Source organism: Cupressus sempervirens, chromosome 9 (assembly GCF_028749045.1).
Source record: "Cupressus sempervirens isolate cs-2001-9-10 chromosome 9, ASM2874904v1, whole genome shotgun sequence".
NCBI classification, from domain to species: Eukaryota; Viridiplantae; Streptophyta; class Pinopsida; order Cupressales; family Cupressaceae; genus Cupressus; species Cupressus sempervirens.
The window spans coordinates 242080-268992 of NC_143126.1; the positions used below are offsets into that span (position 1 = coordinate 242080).

Consider the following 26913-nt stretch of genomic DNA (forward strand, 5'->3'; position numbering starts at 1 on the left):
CATTGTTGTCTACGAAGGTATGGAATGGGCCAGGCAATCCAAACAATAGGTCCTATTCCTAAAGATTGATTTCACTAGAGCATATGACTGAATTGAATGGCCCTTTATTTTAGCTATGCTTCAAGCTTTGGGTTTCAGCCCAATTTTTTGTTAGTTGGTGCAAATTATTTTTGGGGATGCCTCTACTTGTATCACCATTAATGGTCATTAGTCTGAAGCTTTTGGGCTCTTTAGATCTATCTGTCAAGGTTGTCCTCTTGCATCTTCTCTCTATGTTTTGGTAGCTAAGGGCTTTGGTTATTTGTTGGCCAATGTCATTTCACGAGGTTTGGTGCATGGTATTTCTTTACCTAAGTCAACCACTTAGCTGGTTAATGGTCATTTTATAGATGATTCTTTTCTCACTTTTATTTAGGATGGGGAGAACATTGCTAATGCTTTGCAGTGTTTGGATACTTTTTGCCTTGCTTTAGGGTTTTCTATCCAATGGCACAAAACCCTTTGCTACTGGCAATTGTTTTTGCTAGGTCCTCACTGGTTACAGTAGTATGGGTGGAAATAGGTCCAACATGGTAATTTTTTTAAATGTTTGGGTGTTCCCTTTGCTTTACAAGCTTCTCCTATGGAGTTGTGGAATGTTGTGCTTGCTCAAATTGAGAAGAAGTTGGAATATTGGATCGCTAAGCCCCTTTCACTTATAGGAAAGTTTCAAATATGCTCCAAAGTGCTTGTTGCTTATTATGTGTACTATTCTTCTTGTTGGGCTCCCTCTAAAGCCTCATACCTTAAGCTTGAATGTCTTCATAGGGACTTTTTTTGGGCCTCTGATGCTATGCATCATGGATTTCACAGAATTACCAGGGACTTTTTTTGTTTAGCAAAAGATTCTAATGGTCTTGGATTTCTTTCCACCCATAAGCAGGGTATAGCCCTCTATGCCAAGTGGGTCATACAGGCTCTCACTAGAGATGAGGCCTGTAAATTTTTTTTATGGCACTACATTTCTTCAAGCTTTTAGGTTAGCTGACTAACCTGGAAGGGGATTGGATTTCAAAACCTTCTTGTGACTTCTAAAATTTTTCTAATTTATGGCACTTTTGTTGCTAAGATCATTTGGAAATCCTGGGAAGTCATCAGGCCATGGCTTCGCTAGGTTGGTAATAGATTCAGAAATGGGCTTTCAATGAACCAACAAAACCTTTGGTGGTCACCCTTGTTTTCCACTCAAGGTGTGCCTTTATCCAAGATTCAAGGAGCTAGTGCTTTACATTTATTTTGTAGGGATATTAAAACACCCAAATATTTATTATCCAAGATTACTATGAGCCTTCATTCATGGGAGGATCTGCAAGTGCAATATAGGCTTATCTGTCTAGATTAACAAACAATTGATCTTCTAGTTTGTATAGTTCCTCCTAATTTTTTACACAAGCTTGGAATTCACTCATCCCACCCTTGGTGGAAAGATTGGAAGTGGTACCCTACCACTCCAATGACTAGTTACAAGCCCAAGCTAGCGTACCAATGGCTAGAACCCCATCTTTCGATGGTTGATACTCTCAACCAACATTGGCATTTTCATTCTTTGCATAAGACTTGGAGTCTTAGATTTTCCACTATCTAGCACTCCATCATAGAGCTAGAGATTACTCACTTTTCTTGGTGTCTCCTTTTCTAGGGCTTGCCTTTGGGTCCTTGGCTCTAACATCTAGGAGTTCTGGATCCTAGCTACCCTTTTTGTGGTTAGACTCAAAGCTTTTTACATATTTTTTTAATTTTGTAGAAGAGCTCAAAATTATTGGCTTTGGATTTATGACTTTTTTAGGCCTTTTCATCTAGAGGCCTTCACTTGGCATATGGTGGTTCTGGGTGATGCTCCTAGACTCCCTTTTAGATATGCCCAGATTTGGCATGCTTTTAGAATGGAGATATTCTTTACAATCTATAAAGATCACAATGCTATTTTATTCTCTTATAGCTTTCTTGATATTCATGTTGCAATGTACTCTAAAGCACATATATATAATAATGTCATGATGTAGATTCAAGTACAAACTAAAAAAGTCATGCTAGAAGTGACTCACCTACAAGAGCTACTTGCTTGATGGGGAAATGCCCCTTGTATAGTTTCCTGAGTACCTCTAGATGCTTTATCCAGTGACTGTACTCCTCCTCATGGTCGTTAGAGAGGTTGGAGCAGTTCTATTTGTCACTCATAGACTCCTAGGTCATAGCCTTGTCACCGCTCTCCCAGTGCTGGCATTTGTGGTCGTTGCCGCTTAGCCTCACCTCCTTGAAGGTTGGGCGTAGGTTGGTCCCCAGTGGCTCCCCCTACTACTGTTGATGTGGCTTGGTCATTTTATCATCATGGCCCCAAGTGGGCTTTCCCCCAGTTGGATTTAGCAATTTCTCCTCTCAAAGCTGAGGAAGATAAAGACAAGGGTGTTAATAAAGATGCTACTATTACTGATAGTTGGGCTCCTCCTAAGCCAACCAATAACCCCAAGGACTTCTGGGGTTCCGATGATAAAGACCCTCCTTTGGCTGGTAGTGCTCTTGTAGCCTAAAGTTTTATGGTTTTGCTTATATATCTTTTTTGATGAATAGTTGATCTCCAACCTTGGGCTGTTTGAACTCATGAGGTGATCTTGTATCCCCCGACCCCTTTTTTGTGAATACGCATTTTTAAATTTTAATTAATAGAAAAGGTCTATTCATCAAAAAATTAAAAACTTAGCATATTAAAATATGGGATAAACCAAATGAAGCTAGATAAGTTCTCATAGGAGTGATTAAAAAATTTCAAAAAGAAAGTTAACTTTTTAGCAGGAAACACACACACTATGTTATGCTTTTTCACAAAAAAAATAGGACCACTTTTTGTGCTCCCCCTTTTTGAGGGCCTTAAACTCCACCATTTAAAATAAAAGAAAATTAGAAACTAGATTTGGAGGATTACATCTATTGTTCTTGTCACATTTTAAAATTTCAAGTCTAACTATCTTTAATTTTTCATTTAAGTTCATAATTTATTGATTTCAAAAAAAAAAAAAAGTGGCATATTCTTTTTGTCCCTAATATTTTTACACTTACACACATATTTATAGCACTTGAGATATTACGATAAATAGTAATAGGCTCATTAATACTCACTCTAATATGTTTCAAAAATTTCTTTGTGCACACCAGCTATGAATAATTATTATTAGAAAGAACATATAATCTAGCTCAATAGTGGGTTGAGATAAACAATTTTGTTTCTTACTTGCCTAAGTAGTCAATTATCTTGCCCAGTGTTGTTCCCTAGCCCCTGATTTTTATGTTCTCACTGCCAAAGGATTTGGATATCTGTTGGCTCATTCCATTTCTAGTGGTCGAGTCCATGGCATTTCACTTCCAAAATCCCCATCCCACCTGGTTGATGGTCATTTTGCTAATGACTCCTTTATCACCCTCATTGAGAATGAAGCTAATATCAACAATGCACTTGAATGCATGTAAACTTTCTACATGGCTTTTGGGTCTACCATTCAATGACACAAGACACTCTATTATAGATAGTCCTTCCTCCCCACTCTGCGATGGCTAGCTCAATTCCAATGGACATGGATCTAACATGGAGAGATCTTTCGATTGATGGGTATCCCTTTTTGTTTTTAGGATTCGATGGTTGATCTATGGAATTTTGTGTTGGAGAAAATTGCTAAAATGTTAGACTACTAGCTTACTAGGCCTCTCTCACTTGCTGGAAAATTCAAAATTTTCTCTAAAGTATTAGCAGTGACTCATGTCTACTACTCTTCCTATTGGCCCCCCTCCAGAGCCTCTTACGCTAAGTTGGAAAAGCTTCTCAGAGATTTCCTCTAGGCCTTAGATGCAAAACATCATGGTTTCCACTGAGTTACCTAGGAATATTGTTATTTTCCAAAAGAGTCAGGCGTCTTTGGTCTATCTCCACTAAAAAAGAAGGCATTGCCTTGTGTTTCAAGTGGGTCCTTAGAGCTCTTTTTGGGGACAAATCCTAGAAAATTCTCCTCCAAAATTGCATCTCCTCTAGTTTTCTTTCTTATAGGCTAGCATGGAAGAGGATAGGATTTTAGACCCTTCTCATCACCACCAAACCTATGCACATTCAAGTCTCCTTTATGATCAAGAGCATATGGAGAGCTTGGGAAGTGCTCAAGTCGCGGCTTTGTTGGGTTGGAAACAACATTAGAGATGGGTTGTCCTTGAATTATCATAACTTGTGGTGTCCACCCTAGTTTTCCATTAATGGTTTTCATCAAGCTAAGATTCAAGGTGTCAATGCTCTACATTTTTTGAAAATTAGCATTAAGAAACCCAAAGATTTATTTTCTAGAGCCACCATGAGTATGAGATCTTGGGAAGATTTGTAGGTCTAGATTCATCTGTCTCATGTAGATTGACAAAATATTGACTTATTGGTCTCTTATTTTCTCTCTTACTTTCCTCACAAGCTAGGTATTAAGCCTATGAAGCCTTCGTGGAAGGATTGGAAATGGTATCCATGTACTCCTCTTATTAACTACAAGCCTAAAATTAGATACCTGTGCTTGGTGCCTCACCTCCCCATGGTTGAGGCTCTCAACCAATGCTGACACCTCCAATTCACACAATAGAATTGGATATAAAAATTTAATATTATTTGGAATGCCATCACTGAGCCAAAGACTGCACACTTTTCTTGGTGTGTCCTCTTCCAAGGTCTTCCTCCGGGACCTCAGCTCAAGCATCTCAGTATTCTTGATCCTCAGTTTCTATTCTGTGATCAACTATAATCTTTCCTACACATATTTTAGTTATGTCATAGGGCTCAACAATATTGGCTTTGAATCCATGATTTCTTCAGACCTTTTAGGCTACAGCCATTTTCTTGGCATATGGTCCTTCTTAGGGACTCCACCAGAATCTCCTTCAATTTTTATCATATTCGGTATGATTTTAGGCTCGAGATATTATTTACATTATGGAAAGATAGAAAATTAATTCTTTTCACTTGCACTTTTTTAGATATCAATGTTTTTATATATATACTAAAGTTTGCAAATGTAATAATGTTTTGCTTTATATTCAAGTACAAGATAATAAGGTGGCTTTGGAGGTGGCCCACCTATAGGAGCTTTTTAATGATTGGGGCAATGCTTCATGTATGATTTTGGGTGCCATTGGATTTTGCTTTGGTGGATTAGACTTCACCCCATGGGCATCGTCGCTGACATAGCTCTTTGGGCCACAGCTCACAAACACCTTGCTCCTAGGCTCCCCATCACTCTCCTAGAGGCTAGGGTGTTTAGCACCATTTTTTTTCCTCTTCACAATGTAGCTCTAGGTGATCCCCAGTTTCTCCTCCTAGTGCTACTCCTAGCTCTAGCAGATGGCCAGCTCCTCTTGCCTGTGATCCCAAGTGGTCCTTCCCTCGCATAGACCTAGCCATTTCACCTTCGAAGTTGGAGGTATAAGATAAGGAAGAAACTACTGCTACTGACAATGAGTGGGCTCCCCTTGAGCCTCCTTCGAACCCTACAGATCATTGGGGTTTTCATGATTGTTAGGATCCTCCTCCCTTGGTTGGCACTGCCCTGGTCACTTGAGGGCAGTTATGTTTTTTTTAACATAAATAGTTAAACTTTTCTGGTTTAGTGTCATGTGAACTCTTGTGGGGTGATCTTGTATCTGCTAACCCTTTTTTTGTGAATATGTAGCTTTAATATATTATCTAATAGAGGATGGACTATTCATAAAAAAAAAGAATGCAGGTCACCACTTGTAGTCTTTAGCGATCCAGATTGCCTACCAAATCAACATAAGTGCTTAACACACAATATAAAATCATCATCCTTAACATACCATGGGCCATAAATTTCCTTTTAAATACCTAAATATCCTCTTTACTACAATCTCATGAGATTCATTCTATTATTCTTGAAATCTAGATCACATACATACTGCACTCATGATATTAGGTCTTGTTTGTATCAAGTATAATAAGACATTGAATCATTGACATGTACCTTCTCTAAGTTTTATTTGAGTATCATCATCTATTATGAACTTACAACCATTTTCCATAGGAGTTCTAATTGGTTTGTAGTCTTCCATACTAAATTTCTTCAACAATTCCTTTGCATACATTGATTGTGATATGAAAATCTCCATATTTTTGATTGTGTAATTTGAAAACCATGAAATAATTTGATCTCACGTATCATAGCCATCAAAAAATTTCTTTGCTTCTCATTAAGGAACCCTTTACTGGATTTTTTATTTCCACCAAAATGATATTATCAACAAATACATCAACAATCAACATATTTCCCTGATCAAAATATAAATTGTAGTCAATCATAATATTACTAAAAAAAATATTGGAAAGATATTTATCTAATCTTGCATACCATGCTCTAAGGGTATTTTTCAATCCATACAAAGCTTTCTTCAATTCATAGAACATATTCCTTCCATCTATTAAAGAGAAAACACCTGGTTGTTTAGTATATGCTTCCTCTTATAAATCACCATTCAAGAATGTAGATTTGATATCCATCTAATATAATTTGAAGTCCTTGAAAGTAGAAAAAACATAATTAATCTAGATATTTCAATTCTAGCAACATCATTTTTTTATTCTTCAAAGTCAATATCTTCCATTTGTGAGTAGCTCTTACAAAAAAGTCTAGCTATATCTTCATTCATCTTGTTCTTGAATATCCACTTGGTACTAAACACATTCTTATCCTTAGGCCTGGGAACTAAGATCCATATCTTTTTCTTATCAATTTGATCTAGTTAATCTTCCATAACTTTTATCCAACTTTCATCTTTGCATTCTTCATGTACATTCTCAAGTTCAACTAATGCAGGAGCATCTAGGGTCTTAAGCAATCTTGCATCAACCAAAAAAAATTATTGTTTTTAGTACCAGTCTAATGTTTGTGAAGTAGTCATTGCTACTTTTGGTTTCTCTTGGTGCACAATTGATATCATGTAAAGGACCTATCCTATATCCTTCTTCTAAGTGCATGAGTTCTTATGTTTTATATTTCTTGAGTTTTGTGCTATTATTCGTAGTCCTTTTTTCCTACTATTTTTAATCCAATGAGGCATGTAGTTTTATTTGACTTGATTTCCTATGCTAACATGGTGTCTTGCGGAGTTTGGAGTTGACTCCTAATACACTTGTGGACCTATCTCTATGTGAGCTTTGTTTAATGTTGTCATTTTCTTGGGTTTTGGTTTATTCTTCTAGGACTAGACCTTTATTGTAATTAAATGCTTCACTAGTTGAGTTGTGGCTTAGCTAGCTATAAAAGAAGCTTGGTTAGATGTAGGAAAGTATCTTGGAAGAATTCTTAGAGGTTAGAAGATAGACGGTACAAGCTTGGACTTTGAATTGTGATTCTTGATTCTATATCAGGCCACAACGTAGAAGGCCTCACAGTTGTACATGTTTTTGTTTTGTATGTGAAGTTAAATAATTACACTTGATAATATACTACATCTATCCTTGAGTTCTCTATTGATTATTTGAATTATGTATACAGATTTTGTGTGTGACTCTAAGCAAGGGATATAGAAGGCTTGAAGTTGCATTTATTCCACATGTTTCATGTTCCCTCCTCCTCCCCACATCAAGTGGTAATGTGGAGAACCTTTTTGAATTTGGTTGTAGGGTGGAAAATTTGAAATCTAACCTATAACTTGCAGAAGGTTATGATCTTGCAGGAACTATTGTAAAGATGGTTTGGGGTAGATGAAATGTTGATAATGCAATTATGGACATGTTGAGGTAGATTGCAATAAGACATGAAGCTATTAAGAAAATACAAAGAAGAGGTGTACATCTTGAAGATGTTAGTGATAATCAAGAGGAAACACTTAACCCTAACCTAGAACCTAAGGTTGAACAAGATAAGGAAAGGCTTCTGACAGTTTTGTCTAGGGAGAATACTAGATCTAATGCTGAAGTTACTTGCTATGATGCAAGAATTGAGACTAATTGTATTGGATTGGATCTCTTTTATGGATAAATACTTTGAGTATGGAGGCACTCTTGATAATAACAAGGTTAAGATAGAAGTCACAAAGTTGAAGGGTCACCCTTCACTTTGGTGGGATCATTTGCAAACTAAAAGACATAAAAGGGAAAAAGAAAAGATCAAGACATGGATGCAAATGATTGGAAATATGAAGAAAAAGTATCTCCCTATTGATTATTAGGTGAATTTTTTCATGAAAATACAAAATTTGAGGCAAAAGGACATGAGTGTGAAGGAATATACTAAAGAATTCTACAGATTGGATATTAGATCTAGAAAATTGGACAATGAAGTTAAGAAAGTGGCTAGATACATGAATGGCTTGTAGAAATCAATTAAGGATGAGATTAGTTATGTGAAGATGTATAGTGTAGAAGAAACATATCAATATGCTCTAAAGGATGAAGAAAGATTGGTATAGAAACGTGATCAAAGATAGTGAGAAAGAGGTGTCAAATTTGAAAGAAACATAGAACCTTTGGAGAAAGTAGCAAAATTGAAGTACAAGAGAAAGGTAAATCTGATTGGAAAGATGGTACTGTTGGAAAAAGAGGTAATTACACTAGAGGTAGCTATATTGGTTACTCTAGGAACACTAAATGGGAAAAGGGATGAAAGCTCTTGGTTTAAGGGCACTTGTTATAAATGAGGTGAAGAAGGACATGGAGTTTTTGAATGTACTAATTCTCGTAAAAAGGTTGGAGGAAATAGTAGAAAAGTTTTTTCTTGTGAAGAAGTTATTGAAAAACCTAATGAACTTGAGAATGGTAATGATAAAATGATAAGAAGGGTATTGTGGAATAAAAAATTAGATGAAGGACCTATTTTGAGGAGAAGTATATTTAAAATCAGATATAAAATTGACAGTAAATGTTGCAAAGTGATCATTGACAATGATTAGTTCAAACAATTTTGCTTATGAGGAACTTGTAAACAAGTTGAAGCTATAGATGTTTGAGACATCTGAACCCTTATCATGTTGCTTGGATTTAAGCTAAACATAGATTAATGGTAAGTGAACAATTCCCTATGAAATTAAAAATTGGGAATTACTATGATGAAGTCTTGTGTGATATTATGCCTAAGGATTGTTGTCATACTTTTTTGGGTAGACCTTGGTAGTATGATAGACAAGCATCACATGATGGTAGATTGGATTAGTATACTATTTGGGAAAATGGAAAGAGGAAAGTTTTTTTACCTTTGATTAAGGAACTTAATGAGAAAAATTATACCACATTAAGAGTTTTTTGGTAAATGGAAATCAATTCATTAAATATATGAAGGAACATAACATATGCCTTCCTTTGATTTCAAGGAAGACTGAAAAACAAGATGAACTTGAACATGCACCTAAGATCAAATCTTTGTTAGATGAATTTCAAGGTGTTGTTTCTAAGGATATACTTGAGGGATTGCATCCTATAAGAAGTATTAAAGTCACTACATGGATTTCATTCCTAGAGCTAGCCTACTGAATTAAAAAATACCGCATAGAATGACTCTTGCAAAGAATGCTAAATTGAATAGACAAGTGAAAACATTGCTTGAGAGAGGATTGATAAGATAAAGTTTGAGTCCTTGTGCAGCATATTCTATATTGACACCTATGAAGAATGGAGAATGGAGAATGTGAATTGATTCCAAAACTATAAATAAGATCATAGTGAAGTATACTTTTCCTTTGCCTAAGATTGATGCCATTATGGATTGTTTGAGTGGAGCTATATACTTTACCAAAATTGATTTGAAAAGTGAATATCATTACATAAAAATTAGAGGAGATGAATGGAAAAATGGTTTTAAGACTAATGAAGGCCTGTATGAATGGTTGGTTATGCCTTTTGGTTTAAGTAATGCACCTAGTACTTTCATGAGATTGATTAAAGAAATTTTGAAGAGACTTTTGGGAAATTTGTGATTGTATACCTTGATGACATATTGATTCTTAGTAGGAATAAAGAGGAACATCTTGAGCATATTATACAAGTGTTATAGAGGTTGAAAGAGGAAAAATTATTCATTAACTTGAAGAAATGTTCTTTTATGAAAGGGGAGCTAGTATATCTTGGTTTTGTGATTTTTGTTGAAGGCTTGAAGATGGATCCTAAAAAGGTAAAAGCTATACTGGAATGGCCTACACCTAGGACTATTTGAGAAGTTAGATCATTTCATGGATTTTCAAGTTTTTATAGAAATTTTATTGAAAATTTCGGTTCCATATGTAATGCCATGAAAAAGATTGTGAGAGGAGATAAAAGAGATTTCAAATTGACACAAGGAGAAAATAAGAGTTTCAAAACATTAAAACAAAAGGTTACAAAGTTACATATGCTTGCTTTGCCTAATTTCAATAAGGTTTTTCAAGTAGGCTAAGATGTTAGTAGGAATGCAATCGGAGCTATTTTGAGTCAAGAAGGAAGACCTATAGCTTTCTTTAGTGAGAAGTTGAATGATGCTAGAAAGAAATACTCAGTTTATGATCAATGATTCTATGTTATTGTTAAAGATTTTAAGAAAAGGAGACATTATTTAATGCCTAAGGATTTTATCTTGTATATGGATCATGAGGCCTTGTAGTACATTAGAAGTCAGAACAAACTGAATTAGAGAGATATGAAATGGGTATAATATTTGTAGAATTTCATGTTGTGTTGAAACATAGAAGCGGAAAATTAGACACAGTTGTTGATGTTTTGAGTAGAATGAGGAGGTTTTTAACATAAATGAAGGTTGAAGTGCTTGGTTATGATAATTTAAAGATTTTGTACAAAATTGATCTTGATTTTGTGGAACCATGGAAAGCTTGTAAGTACCATTTGACATCTAAACAAGATAAGTGGATTTATTAATTGCATTCAGGATGACATGTTTGTTAAAGGAATTCAACATTGCATACCTAGAGGATCTATGAGAAGTGACACCAATAAGGAGAAACATAGTGGTAGACTTGTTGGACATTTTGGGATTGATAAGACACTAAAGTTGATTGTTGAAAGATACTATTGATTGTTGTTGTATAAGGATGTTCAAAAATTTATAAGAAATTATGGATTTTGTCAAGTAGCAAAAGGATCTAGTTAGGATTTGGGTTTGTATTCACCTTTGCCTATTCCTAGCAGACCTTAGGAGAAATTTAATCATATATTTTGTACTTGGATTGCCAAAAAGAGAGGTTTTGATTCTATATCTGTGGTTGTAGATGAATTTTCTAAAAAGGCACATTTCATACCTTGCAAGAAAACATTTGATGTAGTACATATAGAAATGCTATTTTTCAAAGAGGTAGTGAGGTGGCATGGATTACCAAAGATAGTTGTTTTAGATAGAGATACTGAGTTCACTGGATACTTTTGGAAGACACTTTGGAAGAAGTTGGATACTAATATGAAGTTTAGCTCTACATTTCACCCTCAAATAAATGGACAAATTGAAGTTGTGAATAGGAGTTTGAGTGATTTGTTGAGATCTTTGGTTGGAAGTAAGCCTACAAATTGGGACTTGGTCTTGACACAACCTGAATTTGCATACTACTCTGTGAACACAAGTACTAAGAAGACATCTTTTGGGATAAAAAATGTAATACACCCTAGAGGAACTAAAAAAATAAGAAACTTGGGTAAGGAAGAAAAGAGTAGTGCTAATGTTGAAGATTTTGTAAGTTTCATAAGAGATTTGCATGATGATGTCAGAGACACTTTTCATAATAGTACTTAGGAATATATAAACAATGAGTTGATTAGAGGAGAAGACATAAATCTTTCAATGTAGGTGACCAGACTAATGATTCATTTGAAGAAAAAATAGATTTCTAATTGGAAACTACAACAAATAAAAAATGAGGAAGTTGGGATCTTGTAAAATTTGGAGAAAGTTTGACAGTGGAAATGCTTTTGAAGTGGAGTTTCTTGAAGATATCGGTATTTCACCTATATTCAACATTTTTGATATCTTTGAGTACCATGACCTTGAAAGTGAGTCGACCGATAACCCAGACTACCCAAAGAAGAAAGAGGAAGACATTGAGCATATCTCAAATACCTGAATAAGAAGAAGCATTAGAGGGAAGGATTACATGGAATACCTTTTTTAGTGGGAAAATAGTTGAGTATAGTTTATGGATATCACAAGTTGAAATGGATCTATATGATTTAGGTTAGAATGCTCTTGAGTCCTAATGTGGGTCCATTGGTTCTCCTCTTACCCAAGGTGTCTGATGCATGAGCATCTAGGGTCTTAAGAAATCATGCATCAACCAAAACTATTCCTTATTTTTGTACCAATCTATTGTCCATGAAGTAGTCATTACTTCTTTTGGTTTCTCTTGGTGCATAGTTGATATCATGTCAAAGACTTGTCCTAGATCCTTGTCCTAAGTGAGTGAGTTCTTATGTTTCATATTTCTTGAGGTATGTATTGTTCTTCACAATCCTATTTTCCTACTATTTTCATGTAGCAAGTCGTGTTGTTTCAATTGGCTTAGTTTTATATGCTTATGTGGCATCTTGCGTGGTTGGGAGTTGAATCCTAACACACGGGTGAACCCAACTCTATGTGCGTGTGGTTTAATGTTTTCTTTTCTTGGGTATTGGTTTTGTTTCCAAGACCAGACCTCTATTGTAATTAAATGTTTGACTAGGTGACTTGTGGCTTAGTTTGGTTACATATGAGTAAGTAGCTTGGAAGCATTCTTAGAGGTTACAAGATAGAAGGTGCGAGCTTGGACTCTAAATTGTGATTCTTGATTCTATATTAGTCTGCAACCCGGAAGGCCTCACAGCCAGACATGTTGCTATTTTGTATGTGAAGTCAAATAATTACAATTGATAATATGTTGCACCTAGCCTTGAGTTCTTTGTAGATTATTTTGATTTTGTATAAAGCTTCCATGTGTGACTCTAAGAAGGGGATATTGGAAGGCTTGAAGCTAAGTTTATTCCACATGTTTCATGTTCTGTCCTTCTCCCTGCATCATCAACTTTAGATAATCTCTAACCTCTTCTATATTTATTTTAGTTTGAACACCTAGTTTCTCATTCCATATGATATGGTTTTAGAACATGATTTAGCTTTATGTACCTTGGAGTCTTCGGATTTGCATGAGTACCTGATTCTTAATTTCCTTCTTCAACATGAACTTCCTCATCTTGATCATTATGAACTTTACGACCAATCTAAGGAAGATTATGTGGTTATGTTTGTGTTTCTTGATTTGAATTTGTATCATAATCATCTAAACTATAAGCGCGCAAGATTTGAATTGTCTCTGATTGCATTCTTCAATTTTACACTTGTTAATAGTCTTGATATGGATGGTATGGACATTTGAAAATTGACCTTGATAATAAACTTAATGATATTAAGTATGCACTATCATATTGAAAAAATATATTAAAGAGCCATTTAAGGGAATAGATTGGGTGACATGTACAACTAGTGAAAGTGATGATCGACTTTCACTAATTTGGCACTAGCATCAATAATGCACTAGCACCAATACTAGTAATGGAGAATTCAATGTCTAATATTAGCATATATGTTTTCATATTGATATAGTTTGGAGGGGTCTCAATGAGTAAATTAAGGATCACATATTTTCTAAATCTGAGTATGGTTGTATTGTACAATATTTGAGTACAAATCATGTAGAATAATTGAGTGCAAATCATATAACATGAAATTTTAAATTGTGTGATATTGCTGTCCGGATTCAACTGTGTATTTGAGTCAAACTCATTGACCCATGCTTCATGAGAAATGGTTCACATGAACTCTATCTCTCATGAGAATGAATGAAAAACTTAACACTCATTGGATCTAGGAAATGCTCACAAAAGGTGAAGCATCAGGACTTCCTGAGAGGTCACCTATCTTCGTAGGTGATGCTCATAGAGGTGAAACATCAGAACTTCTTAAATAGTTTTTAATTTCTGTTTTGAGATAGAATTAGGAACACTAAGGTATTATTAATTATAGAAATATTTCTGTACTTGATTTGGTAAGTTGTGGAGCATTATCTATATGTGCAAGATCACGTGCAATGCTAGAGACGACCATTGCTCATGTTTAAGCGTTGGAAAAAGTATGCATGATTAGTTCTAAAACTAAAATACAAGGTTCCTTATCTCTATATTTTAGGCCCAAAGGATAGTTGTTAACACCTTATTACGATTCCAATTCTTGTTAAATTGGTGCAAATATATATAGCTCCATCCTAGATTAACTTACAGCATTTGTAGCTCGTTCAATTCTCCAATGTACTCAGGAATTTGCCCAGAGATATTGTTGTTCCTTAAAAATCTGTCAAGATTTGTCGAGAACATTCCAGGGTAAGTGAAATACGCAAAACAAAAATTAAATTTCCAAACAAATTCCCGTAAAGAATTTAATCTTCATGATCTTTTCGTATATATTAAAAACACTATCCTTTTACTCACAATGTTTTGAGCTTCTTTAGGTTTGCTATGAATGGAAGGGAACTGCCACCATTAGATAAATCGCATATGATACTGTTTATCAGAATGAAGACATACCATCCAAGATAGCTATATTAATTACAGATGCGTTGCAAAATGAAATTTATCGAAATATCTATGAAAAGCAACTAGCAAAATTAGAAAGACTGAATAAAAAAAACTCTTTTCACTTGTGATTCTCAGTTAGTCACAATTTTTGCATTCAAAATTGAGTAGGTGCTTACAGGCTAGTCAATTTAGTCAAATTTGAAATGATTGAAGGAATTGGACCTTCAAAAGAAGTGCCTTCCAATCTCCTGCAATTAGAAACACATTGTAGACATGTAAAATGGAAAAATAAATGCGTGTGCACACGATAAAATTAAGATGATAGCAGCAGTTCAAGAATCGGCAATCTTACAAGTCCTCCAGTTGGGACCAGTTACCAACAACGTCTGGAAGTTTTCCGGTGAAGTTGTTGCTAGATGCACGACTGCACAAAAAAACATTGTTTCTGCAGACATGAATGGTGTTGAAACTTGAAAGCATATTCGACAGCTTAATAGCTCGAATACAACAGGAAATGCGAAGTAAATGAGTTAGGCTACTTACAATACTCTCAACTTTTTTAAATTAGAAAACGTTGTAGGTATTGTTCCAGTTATTTGATTGCTTCGGATATACCTACCACGGAAAAGAAATTTATCAATTTACATTATCAGATTTCCACAATCAAATCCAGAAATGAATTTGCATATATCAATTTATCATCTATATGTCACTGTATTGTACTTATTATTGACTTGTAAGGTACCAAAATTATAAGAAATAGATACCAAGGCTAAAATCATCACCATTCATATTACTAAATTCTTTTTTCTGAGTATGATTATGTAATTCTTTCTCTATGGTAAAGAACAAACAATTAGAGGATCATTTCCAGAGAAAAAACTTCATTAGTATGGATTGTAGAAATCTGATATTGCTGATCCAGATAGGATCTACTCCACCCATTTATGTGCTATGCTTTTCTGCTAAAACGTTTTTGTAGAGTATTGTAAGATCTATAAAGAGACTCAATTTGATTGTTATTTTCGATTGCAGAAAGTCTGTCCAGAAGCATAATCTCTGAGTTGGTGTATAACAAACACTTTTTACAATTAATTAGTGATTTTATTTATTGTCTACGTTTATCGTACAGAGAAGTTGTCAGTCAAGAATATTTAAGAGGTGTAATGTTTTTCTCCTGTTGTACAATTCTCGGATTGGTTCAAGCCATTAATTTGGGATTAGAGTAAATTTTTTTAAAGAAGGTTCAGTGGGTGAGATTTATCTTATAATTCATCATATCAAATTATAATTCCTTGTCCATTCTACAATTTAAATAATGGAAGTGATTATGATCGATGGAGGTCATTCTGAGTTTTGGTGCGTCAAGATGATGGATTTTTTTACTAACTCAATTTATATTGAAAAAAGAGTAAATTGATTGGATCACTCTTACAGCTAATAATAGAACAATTAATTAACCTAGTTTAATTATGGAATTAATTATTTAACCTGGTTTAATTATTGAATGATTGTATATTAACTATTTAATAGTAAACAATTAAGCAAGACTTTGATATTTTGAGTTTTGGATATGATTAATTATGTATTATGTATTGATCTAGTAGGAAACTTGAAATGTGCTCTACTAGGATTTGTATAGCTTCTGTCTAAGACCTCACTAGGCTGCCACCTGTCATACTGCATTTATTGTAGGATTAGTTTTCATTTATAATGGCCTTGACCTTCTCCAGCTCAGTTGTTGATGCTAGAGCTAGAGTTTTTGTTGGAGAGAATGGCACCGTCGAACAAATGACCACGCAAGTTCGTCCCCAAGGTGTTTCATGAGGTAATTCCTTTCCTGATATTCTTTTCAATGTCAAGGAGTTTGATAATGTATGCACTTGGTTAGAAAAACAAACCCTCATTGGGTATTTTGTGGGTCGCACTCCTTCTGAAAGGATGTTGCAGGAATGGGTTTCCAAGGTTTGGACACCTCAGGGTGTTCGCCTTGAAGGTGTCCGAAGTCTTACAAAAGACTTTTTCTTTTTTCTCTTTGGCAACTCGGGAAAAGTTGAACATGTGTTTATTCGAGGTCCCTGGACTGTTAGGTGCTCCCTCTTAGTTTTTCAACATTGGTCATGCAATTTTGCTATTTCTGATGATAGCAAGCTTAAGGTCCCTATTTGGGTGAAGTTCCCTAGACTGCCTATCTCCTGTTGGTCATTTTTGACAACTATTGCGCAAATTGTTGGCAAGGTTGTTTTCCTTGAACCAAACAAGTTTTTCAATGCTTGACCCTAGCATAGGGTTTGTGTTGAAGTCGACCTTTATAGGGACCTCAAAGACTCAGTGGATATCTAGATTGGTTGTACTACCTTCACCTAGAAGGTGCTCTATCCAAACATTCCAAATACCTACTATCAGTGTTAGCTGAGCACAAGAATATGGATTGTCCTTTGTTGGACCACAATCGTCCACCCATTTCGAAACCCAAGCTAGCTATGACCACTAAGAAAGATGAATGGACTATAGTGGTGAAAAAAGGAAAGGGTTCGGTTGTGGCCAAGCTGAGCTCTTTACCTATGGAAATGGTAGACATAGCTCAATCCTAGTTCAACTAGAGCCTTCTTGATGTAGGAGCATCTAGAGGTATAACGACAATCTTGTGTCACCCAAAAAAATGTACTTAGACTTAGTTTCTGTTTCATGTCTTTTCATTTTTGGATACCCATTTGGGTCAAATAAAGGTTCCAACTCTCACAGTTCCACTATCAGTGTGTTTAAAAATTTCAAAAAAATAGGAGCATGCAATTTGGCCATCATTTTGGTAACCTATAAGGTGCGAATTGGCCAGATGAATGTAATTGTGAATTAGAGCATCCCAGGAAAAGAATCAGGTCAAAAGGCCCCACGGTTTGAAAGTTATTGCAATTTTTCGGGTTCTGGAGACCTCCTAAGAATGCTTTGAAGTCAGGTTAGGGGCATTAAATGACCTAAAAAAGGGTCAAAAAATGGAAGATGAGAAAAGCATGTGCATAGGGCTATAGAGCACTTCGAGAGCTTTCCGAAAATGTAAACGGTTCATCAATCGAAGCTACGGTTCAAAAGTTATGCCTCCCGGAAGTTTAGTTACCATTTCTGGATTCTTCTAGATTTGCACCAACTTCTAATGTAGCTTCCGGAACCTTCTATTTGGTCGGTGGATGCCTACTAGCACTTTCTAGAATGTACTCCTAGTCCTTAACCCTCTGGGGTCTATTTAAGGAGATTTCTGGCATTGTAAAAGACAGTTCGGATTGGAGTTTGAGAGGAGGTACTAAAAGGAGAAATCATCTCCAGTTTTATGCTATTGTAAGCCCTTAGGGCATGTTTGAAGTTTATTTTCTCTGCACTGTTTGTACTAGCTTATTTTCTCAGTTAATATAATTTTCCCTTTTCTGTTGGTTCCATTCTATTCTTGGGTTGTGTCCCCATCAAGTGGTATCAGAGCTGGTTTTCCTGAGTGTGTAGACAGAGCGCCGACTGTGAGGCAATTTGCACCAGGACTGTGTGGTTGTGGGTTGGAGTTAGAAGATGCCTCCACGAAGAGAGCCTGGCGAAAGGGCCAAAGCTATTAATCCTGAGGAGGTTAGAGCCCTCTAGAGGCAGGTACAAGCATTGCAAGAGGAGCTTCGTAGAGGAGAAATGTTGCCGCAGGTGACAACAGTGAGGATGATAATGAAGAAGAAGTAATGGGACCGGAAGAGGAAGTTGACAGGGAAGTTCTGAATCCTATAGAGGAAAGGCTTTTTAGGGCCATTACTAAGTTTGGAAAAAGACCTACAATTGAAGTGAGTGTATTTTCAGGAAATCTGAAGCTAGATGAGTTGATCGATTGGATCAATGAACTGGAAGAATACTTTGAGTATGAGGATATCAGGGACCTAGATAGGGTTAAGTTTGCAAAGGCCAAGCTAAAAGGCCATGCCAAAATCTGGTGGCAAGAGAATCAAATTGGAAAGAAACAGAAGAGGAAAGGAGAAGATCACAAGATGGGATCGCATGGTGGACAAATTGAAGAAATAGTTCATTCCTATGGACTACGAGCTTGATCTGTTTAAGAAGATGCATGGGTTAAAGCAAGCAGGAAGATCAGTCCAAGAATATACAGAGGAGTTTTACCGACTCTTGATTAGAGCGGGGCATGCAGAATAAAATAAGGAGAAGGTTGCTCATTATATCAGTGGGTTGTGACCTAGCATCCAGGAGGAATTAAGTTTGGTAAGAATGACCAGCGTTGAAGAGGCATACCAGTTTGCCCTACGAGTTGAAGAGAAGCTGAATAAAAGGTTTGAAGGAAGACAAAGAGGGCGCGATCAAGGAGGAAGGGGAAGCGGTAGATCATCTGGCGGCCGCAATGAAACCCAAAAGAAAAATGAAGATGTGGGTACTAGCAGGAACCAAAGGAATGAGGGTTTCAACCGCTCCCATGATCAAGACTTTGGAAATTAGAGAGGAAGAGGTAGAGGATGTGGACAAGGAAGAGGAGGCTTCCGTGGTACCTGTTTCCATTGCAATGAAGAAGGTCATCATGTCTTTGAATGCCCTCAATGACAAGGAATGGCAGATAGGAGAGCTGAGGGCCAAGCTAGGGTTGCTCATGTGGATGAGGATGCACAATCATCACATTTAGAGGATGCAGAAAGAGGAGAGACCTTGGTAAATGAAAGAGTCCTACTAAGTGGTGAGATTGAACCAGGACAACGGAGGAGTTTGTTTTGTACCAGATGCAAGTGTGAGGATAAATGTTGTGACGTGATCATTGATGGTGGTAGCACTGATAACTTGGTATCAGAAGAGATGGTCTCTAAGCTGAAGCTCAAGAGGGAGAAATAGCCCCAGCCCTATCGGATTTCTTGGGTAAAAGATGATCATAAGGTCCTGGTAAGTGAACAATGTTTAGTGAAATTCAAAATTGGGAGTTACCATGATGAAGTTCTCTATGATATTATTTCGATGGATGTTTGCCATCTATTTTTGGGTAGACCATGGCAGTTTGATAGACATGCAGTACATGATGGACATGCAAACACATACTCTCTGACAAAGGATGGAGTTCGCCACAAATTGAAGCCCATGAAAAAGGAAGATGAAAAGGTATGTAGCAGTGCTAGGATTTGTCTTGTTGATGGAAGAAAGTTTTTAGATGGCATGAAACATCAGCATATGTGCTATGCTTTGATTCCTAGAAAAGATAAAGAAGGTAGTAGTGAAATACCATTTGAAGTTTCAGATTTACTAGGGGAATTTGGAGATATTATCTCTGATAATGTTCCAGATGGATTGCCACCAGTAAGGAAAATCAGTCATCAGATAGATCTGATTCTAGGAGCTAGTTTGCCTTACAAGGCTGCTCACAGGATGACTCCTACTGAAATAGAGGAGCTAAATAGATAGGTTCAGGAGCTATTGAGGAAGGGCTTGATTTGAGAGAGCCTGAGTCCATGTGCAGTACCTGCAGTACTCGCACCAAAGAAGGATGGAGAGTGGAGGATGTCTACAGATTCTCGAGCTATAAATAGGATAACCATCAAGTACCGATTTCCTTTGCCAAGGATGGATGATCTTATGGACTGCTTGAGTGGAGCTCAGTACTTCACAAAGATAGATCTGAAGAGTGGCTATCATCAGATACGGATTCGAGAAGGAGATGAGTGGAAAACAACCTTCAAGACCAAGGAGGGTCTTTATGAGTGGTTAGTCATGCCCTTTGGACTGACAAATGCCCCAAGCACCTTCATGCGGCTCATGAATCAGGTACTTAAGAAGTTCTTGGGAAAATTTTTTATTGTCTATTTGGATGATATTTTAATTTTCAGCAAGACTTTGGAAGAACATTTACTGCATATTCGTAGTGTCCTTGAAAGGCTAAGGGAAGAGAAACTGTTAATTAATCTCAAGAAGTGTGTCTTTGCAAAAAGGGAGTTAGTCTATTTGGGGTTTGTTATATCACCTAAAGGTCTCAAAATTGATCCAGAGAAGGTAAAAGCCATCTTGGAATGGCCTACTCCGAGGTCTGCTACTGAGGTAAGATCATTTCATGGTCTAGTTAGTTTTTACAGGAAGTTTATTAAGAATTTCAGTGGCATATGTGCACCCCTAACTGATACAATAAGAGGGGATAAAAAAGAGTTCAAATGGACTGCAACATCTACGAGAAGTTTTGAATTGTTGAAGAAAAAGGTGACAGAACAGCCTGTGTTGGCACTTCCAGATTTTAGAAAAGTGTTCCAGGTGGATTGTGATGCTAGTGGCAGTGCTATTAGGGCTGTATTAAGCCAAGAAGGTAAGCCTATTGTATATTTTAGTGAAAAATTGAATGATGCAAAGAAGAAGTATTCTGTTTATGATCAAGAGTTCTATGCAATAGTTTAGGCCTTAAAGAAATGGAGGCACTATTTATTGCCAAAAGAATTTGTTTTGTATACTGATCATCAGGCATTACAGTACCTAAATAGCCAAGGTAAATTGAATCAGAGGCATATGGAGTGGGTAGAATTCTTGCAGAGTTATACATTTGTGTTGAAGCATAGAAGTGGAAAATCTAACAGGGTTGCAGATGCACTAAGTAGGAGACAGTCACTGCTTACAGTAATGCAGGTTGAAGTAGTTGGGTTTGATGAACTCAAGAATTTGTACCTCGAGGATCCTAATTTTGTTGAAGCATGGAAAGCTTGTAAAGAGCCCGTTGTTATAGATAGAACTAAGTGGTTAGATTATTTGATTCAGGATGGCATGTTGTTCAAAGGTAGTCAATTGTGCATTCCAAGGAGTTCCATGAGGGAAAATCTGATTAAGGAGAAACACAGTGGAGGGATGGTAGGACATTTTGGTCGAGATAAGACCATTTCCATTCTTAGAGAACATTATTTTTGGCCTCAAATTTCACAGGATGTGAAGAAGTTTGTATAGAGTTGCCAGGTTTGTCAAGTTGCCAAGGGGTTTAGTCACAATACTGGCCTATATCAACCATTTCCTGTTCCATCAAGGCCATGGGAGGACATAACTATGGATTTTGTTCTTGGATTGCCAAGGACACAAAGGGGTAATGACTCAATATTCGTGGTGGTTGATAGGTTCTCCAAAATGGCACATTTCATTCCATGCCACAAAATTCATGATGTTGTCCATATTGCAGACTTGTTTTTCAAAGAGGTGGTAAGACTACATGGTCTTCCAAGGAGTATAGTTTCTGACAGAGATACTAAATTTGTGGGGTATTTCTGGAGGACATTGTGGAAAAAGTTGAGAACAGACTTGAAATTCAATTCCACGCATCACCCACAAACTGACGGCCAAACAGAAGTGGTAAATAGAAGTCTGGGCAATTTGCTGAGATGTTTAGTTGGGGATAAGCCCAAGGGATGGGGTTTGATTCTACCACAAGAAGAGTTTGCTTACAATAACTTTGTAAATAGGAGTACTAGAAAATCACCATTCCAAATTGTATATGGGAATAGCCCAAGGACTGCACCAGAATTGAGTAAGATAGAGCAAGGGGAGAGGACAAGTGCTGAAGCGGAAGAATTTGCTGAACATATCAAGCGTCTACATGAGGAGGTTCAGGCACACATTACCAAGATGAATCAAGAGTATAAAGCTAGGGCTGATCAAAGGAGAAGACATAAGGAATTCCAAGTAGGAGATCTAGTCATGGTTCACTTACGAAAAGAAATATTTCCAGTCGGTACTTACAACAAGTTGAAAATGAAGAAATTTGGCCCTTGCAAAATTTTGAAGAAACATGACTCAGGAAATGCATATGAAGTGGAGCTTCCAAATGGTATTCACATTTCTCCCATTTTCAACATTGCAGATTTAACAGAGTATCATGATGATGGTGCAGATGATGAGCTGGTGTTAGAGCCATGTCCAATTCCTGCTTCTAAGAAGGAGGAGATAGAAGACATTCTAGATCATCGTGTGGGTAGGAGTACCAAAAACAGGCAATATGAAGAGTATTTGGTCAAATGGAAAGGACGACCGATCGAGGACTCAACTTGGATTTCAGTAGCTGAGGTTTCCCATTTGGGATTTCCTCTACCATCCATAAAGTGACAGGGTCACTTTTCAATCTACCCTGGGTGTTTGATGCAGGAGCATCCAGAGGTATAAGGGCAATCCTGTGTCACCCAAAAAATTGTACTTAGACTTAGTTTCTATTTCATGTCTTTTCATTTTTGGATACCCATTTGGGTCAAATAAAGGTTCCAACTCTCACAGTTCCACTATCAGTGTGTTTAAAAATTGCGAAAAAATAGGAGCATGCAATTTGGCCATCATTTTGGTGACCTAGAAGGTGCGAATTGGCCAGATGAATGTAATTTTGAATTAGAGCATTCCAAAAAAAGAATCAGGTCAAAAGGCCCCACGATTTGAAAGTTATTTCAGTTTTTTGGGTTCTGGAGACCTCCTAAGAATGCTTCGAAGTTAGGTTAGGGGCATTAAATGACCTCGAAAAGGGTCAAAAAATGGGGGGCAAGCAAAGCTTGTCCATAGGGCTATAGAGCACTTCGAAAGCTTTTCAAAAATGTAAACGGTTCATCAATCAGAGCTACGGTTCAAAAGTTATGCCTCCCGGAAGTTCAGTTACCGTTTCTGGATTCTTCTAGATTTGCACCGACTTCTAACGCAGCTTTCGGAACCTTCTATTTGGTCGGTGGATGCCTACTAGCACTTTCTAGAATGTACTCGTAGTCCTTAACCCTCCGGGGTCTATTTAAGGACATTTTTGGCACTGTAAAAGACAATTCGGAGTGGAGTTTGAGAGGAGGTACTAAAAGGAGAAATCATCTCCAGTTTTATGCTATTGTAAGCCCTTAGGGCATGTTTGAAGTTTATTTTCTCTGCACTGTTTGTACTAGCTTATTTTCTCAGTTAATATAATTTTCCCTTTTCTGTTGGTTCCATTCTGTTCTTGGGTTGTGTCCCCATCACTTCTGTCCCATTGCTTGCTCTACCTCCTTTTTCAAACCCTAGAGTGTAGAGGACAATGGGTGTTCATACCTCTAATATTTGTCCTTTATGGATTCAAGTGTCGCAAGCGGAATCGATGAATTCTCAACAAACGCTATTTTAGTCTTGTAGCCTAGGTGGCCCTGCTGGGTATTTTGATAATGGGGAGAAGATTCAGAGGGTCATCTCTCTTGATGACTCCTCACTTGATGCTCCCAATTTTTTGAACAATTTCTCCTCTCTTGGTGATGAGGATGACATGCAAGTTGGTTTGCCATGAATTGTCTTTCATCGAATGTGTGGGGGCTGAAATACCTCCCTAGAAAATATTATGTTCATGACACCAAGCATTGGCCTGGTAATCTTGATCTACTTTGTCTTCAAGAAGTTAAAGTTGTTGGATTTCTCCTTACCTCAACTTGTAAGGTTATTTGGCAGACCAACGCCATATTTGCTTCTGAGCATCAAGTTGGTCAAGGTGGAGTTGTTACTTTTCTTTCCCCTTGTTTACTTTCTTTTGTAATTTTGCATGGATCTAACCCTCTGCACAGGGTGGTTTGGATTTTGCTATCTTTTTAGAATTATTCTTTTGGCATTGTTAACATTTATGCCCCTAATGATGTTGTTGAGTGTTCAAATTTGTAGCACTAGTTGGTAGATCATTTACCACCTACGACCTGGGTTTTTGTGGGGACTTCAACATGGTTGAGATGGCCACTGACAAGGAAGGACTTTTTCCTTTTTGATGGGTAGTTGGCGAAAGAGATGCTTGGTTTTACATGCAAAACAAGCTAGGTCTTTTTTATCCCAATGCTAGCCACTGCTGTCTAGATGGTGTTTGGCATACTTGGTCCAATTTTTGAGTTGGGTCCAATAGAGTCCTAAAGAGAGTTGACAGAGCTATGATTTCTACACAGTCCTTTTTTTTTATTTTCACATAAGTATGCCCTACCTGTCATGCCTCTGCTAGATGTGATACTGTTAGATCATTCCCCCATTATCTTTTCTATCACTTGGTAAACATCTCGGCTTCATCCTTGTAAAACCCAGTTTTATCTTAATACTTCTTTGATGTCTCATCCACCGACTATTTCTCACATTCTTCAAGTCTAGAATCTTGAACCTCGGTCCCACACCCAAGTTGGGTGGATTCAATGGTGGAATGACACCATCCTCTTTACTACGAGGTTCCTTTTCATTTATGATAGACAGTTGGCTAAATACCATAGAAGATTTCATGAAGCCACAACTAAAGCTTTGCATACGGCCTCAAAAGCCCTCACCATGAATACATTTGATACGGATCTTCAGGTTTGGCTTGCCAATCTTTGGCACCAAAAGAAAATTGCAGATAGTTATGCTACTCAAGGACCTTAGATCAAGGCGTGTCTCCATTGGTTTTTGATGATCAGGCTTCTATAGAATTCTTTAATGCTGTGCAGGCTTGTCAATCTGCAGTTGACATCAAAGTCATTTGGGAAGACCAACATGTTCTTACTAACCTGCTAGACATTCTCCAAGATTTTGTGCATAACTATGAGTAGGGTTTCATGACTCAAGGGCCCTCTACTATGCATCACCAAGCTTTGCAAATGTGCCTTGCTATCACTCCTAATAGGCTTGCCCTTGAGCAATATGCCTTTTGTGAGAAAAAGTTATCTCTTATGGACCTGAAGGAAGTTATCATCTCTATGGATGATGACAAGGTCCCTAGCTGTGATGACTTTCCTTGTGAGTTTTACAAAATCCTATGGGATGATATTGTCCTTGATTTTCTTTAGGTGTATCGTGAAGCTTATAATTCTAATTCCCTTGGTAGCATTATAAACAAGGGTAATATTAAGTTCATATCTAAAGTTGGTAATCCCAAGGAAATTTGGAACTGGAGGCCCATCACTTTGTTGAATGTTTCCTACAAGATCATTGCTAAAGCCCTCTCTCTTAGAATTCAACATTTTCTCTTGTAGATTGTTCGTCCTAAAAAAACTAGTCTCATCAAATCTTGTTATATTTTGGATAACATCATTGTTGTTTGGGAAGGTATGGAATGGGCCCTACAATCCAAGCAATATGCTCTATTTCTCAAGATTGATTTTACCAAAGCTTATGACCAGATTGAGTGGCATTTCATCCTGGCCATGCTTCAGGCTCTGGGATTTGGTCCAATTTTTCTACAGTCTGTATAGATTCTTTTTGGTGATGCCTCTGCTTGTATCAACATTAATGGGCGACAATCTAAAGCTTTTGGGCTCTTTAGATCTATTTGGTAAGGTTTCCTTATTGCACATGTTGAAGGTTTTGGCTATCTTCTTGCCAACACCATCTCTTGGGCCTGGTGTGTGGCATCTCTCTTCCAAAATCCTCCACGTAGCTTGCTAATGACCATTTTGCTGATGATTCCTTCCTTACTTTGGTGGAAGATGAAGACAATATTGCTAATGCCTTGTAATGCTTGGATAATTTTTGTCTTGCCTCTGAGTCTACCATTCAATGGTATAAAACCTTTCGTTACAGACAATCTTTCTTGCCTAGCCCTCTGTGGTTGCAGTAGTATGGGTGGAAATGGGTTCAACATGGAAATTTTTAAAAGGTTTTGGGCATTCCATTTTCTTTTCAAGCCTCCTCCGTGGAGTTGTGGAATGTTGTTCTTGGACAGATTGAGAAGAAGTTGGAATATTGGATCACTAAGCCACTCTCCCTTGTAGGAAAATTTCAAATCTGTTCTAAAGTACTTGTTGCATTGCATGTCTGCTACTCTTCCTGTTGGGCCCCTTACAAAGCTTCATACTTCAAGCTTGAGCATCTCCTCTAGGACTTTCTATGGGCCTCTAATTCAGTGCATCATGACTTTCACAGAGTGGCCTAGGATTGTTGTTGTTTACCCAAATATTCTTGTGGGCTTGAGTTGCTTTCCACTCGCAAGTAGGGGATTTCCCTGTGTGCAAAGTGGGTCATTCAGGCACTAATTGGAGATGAGGCCTGGAGAATTTTATTATGGCACTGCATTTCTTTAGGATTTACAATTAACTAACTTTCCTAGAAGGTCGAGATTGTCTTTCAGGCCCTTCTTGTGACTCCTAAACATGTTCAAATTCAGGGCACTTTTTTTGTGAAGAGCATTTGGAAAGCATGGGAAGCCCTCAAACCTTGGCTTCACTAGGTAGGTAATGGGTTCAGAGATGGCCTCTCAATGAACCAGCGAAACCTTTGGTGGTCTCAATTGTTTGCAGCTCAAGGTGCTCCTTTAGCCAACATTCAAGGAGCAGTGCTCTGTGCTTGCTTCAAAGGGGTATTAAAACTCCCAAGGATTTATTTTCATGGGTTACTATGAGCCTTCACTCATGGGAGGCCTTATA

The 26913-nt window shown here is 37.2% G+C and overlaps 1 protein-coding gene across 1 annotated transcript in view; it reads right to left on the bottom strand.

Moving 5' to 3' along the window:
- Positions 1-26913, bottom strand: part of LOC149537313 (putative LRR receptor-like serine/threonine-protein kinase At1g56140) — a 212637-nt gene that overhangs the window by 163483 nt on the left and 22241 nt on the right. The window contains exons 7-11 of the mRNA XM_089802826.1: positions 15125-15196; positions 14934-15005; positions 14758-14829; positions 14495-14566; positions 14286-14357 (exon numbers count right to left, since the gene is read on the bottom strand). Coding sequence (XP_089658952.1) covers positions 14286-14357; positions 14495-14566; positions 14758-14829; positions 14934-15005; positions 15125-15196 — 360 coding nt within the window. The remainder of the gene's footprint in view (positions 1-14285; positions 14358-14494; positions 14567-14757; positions 14830-14933; positions 15006-15124; positions 15197-26913) is intronic.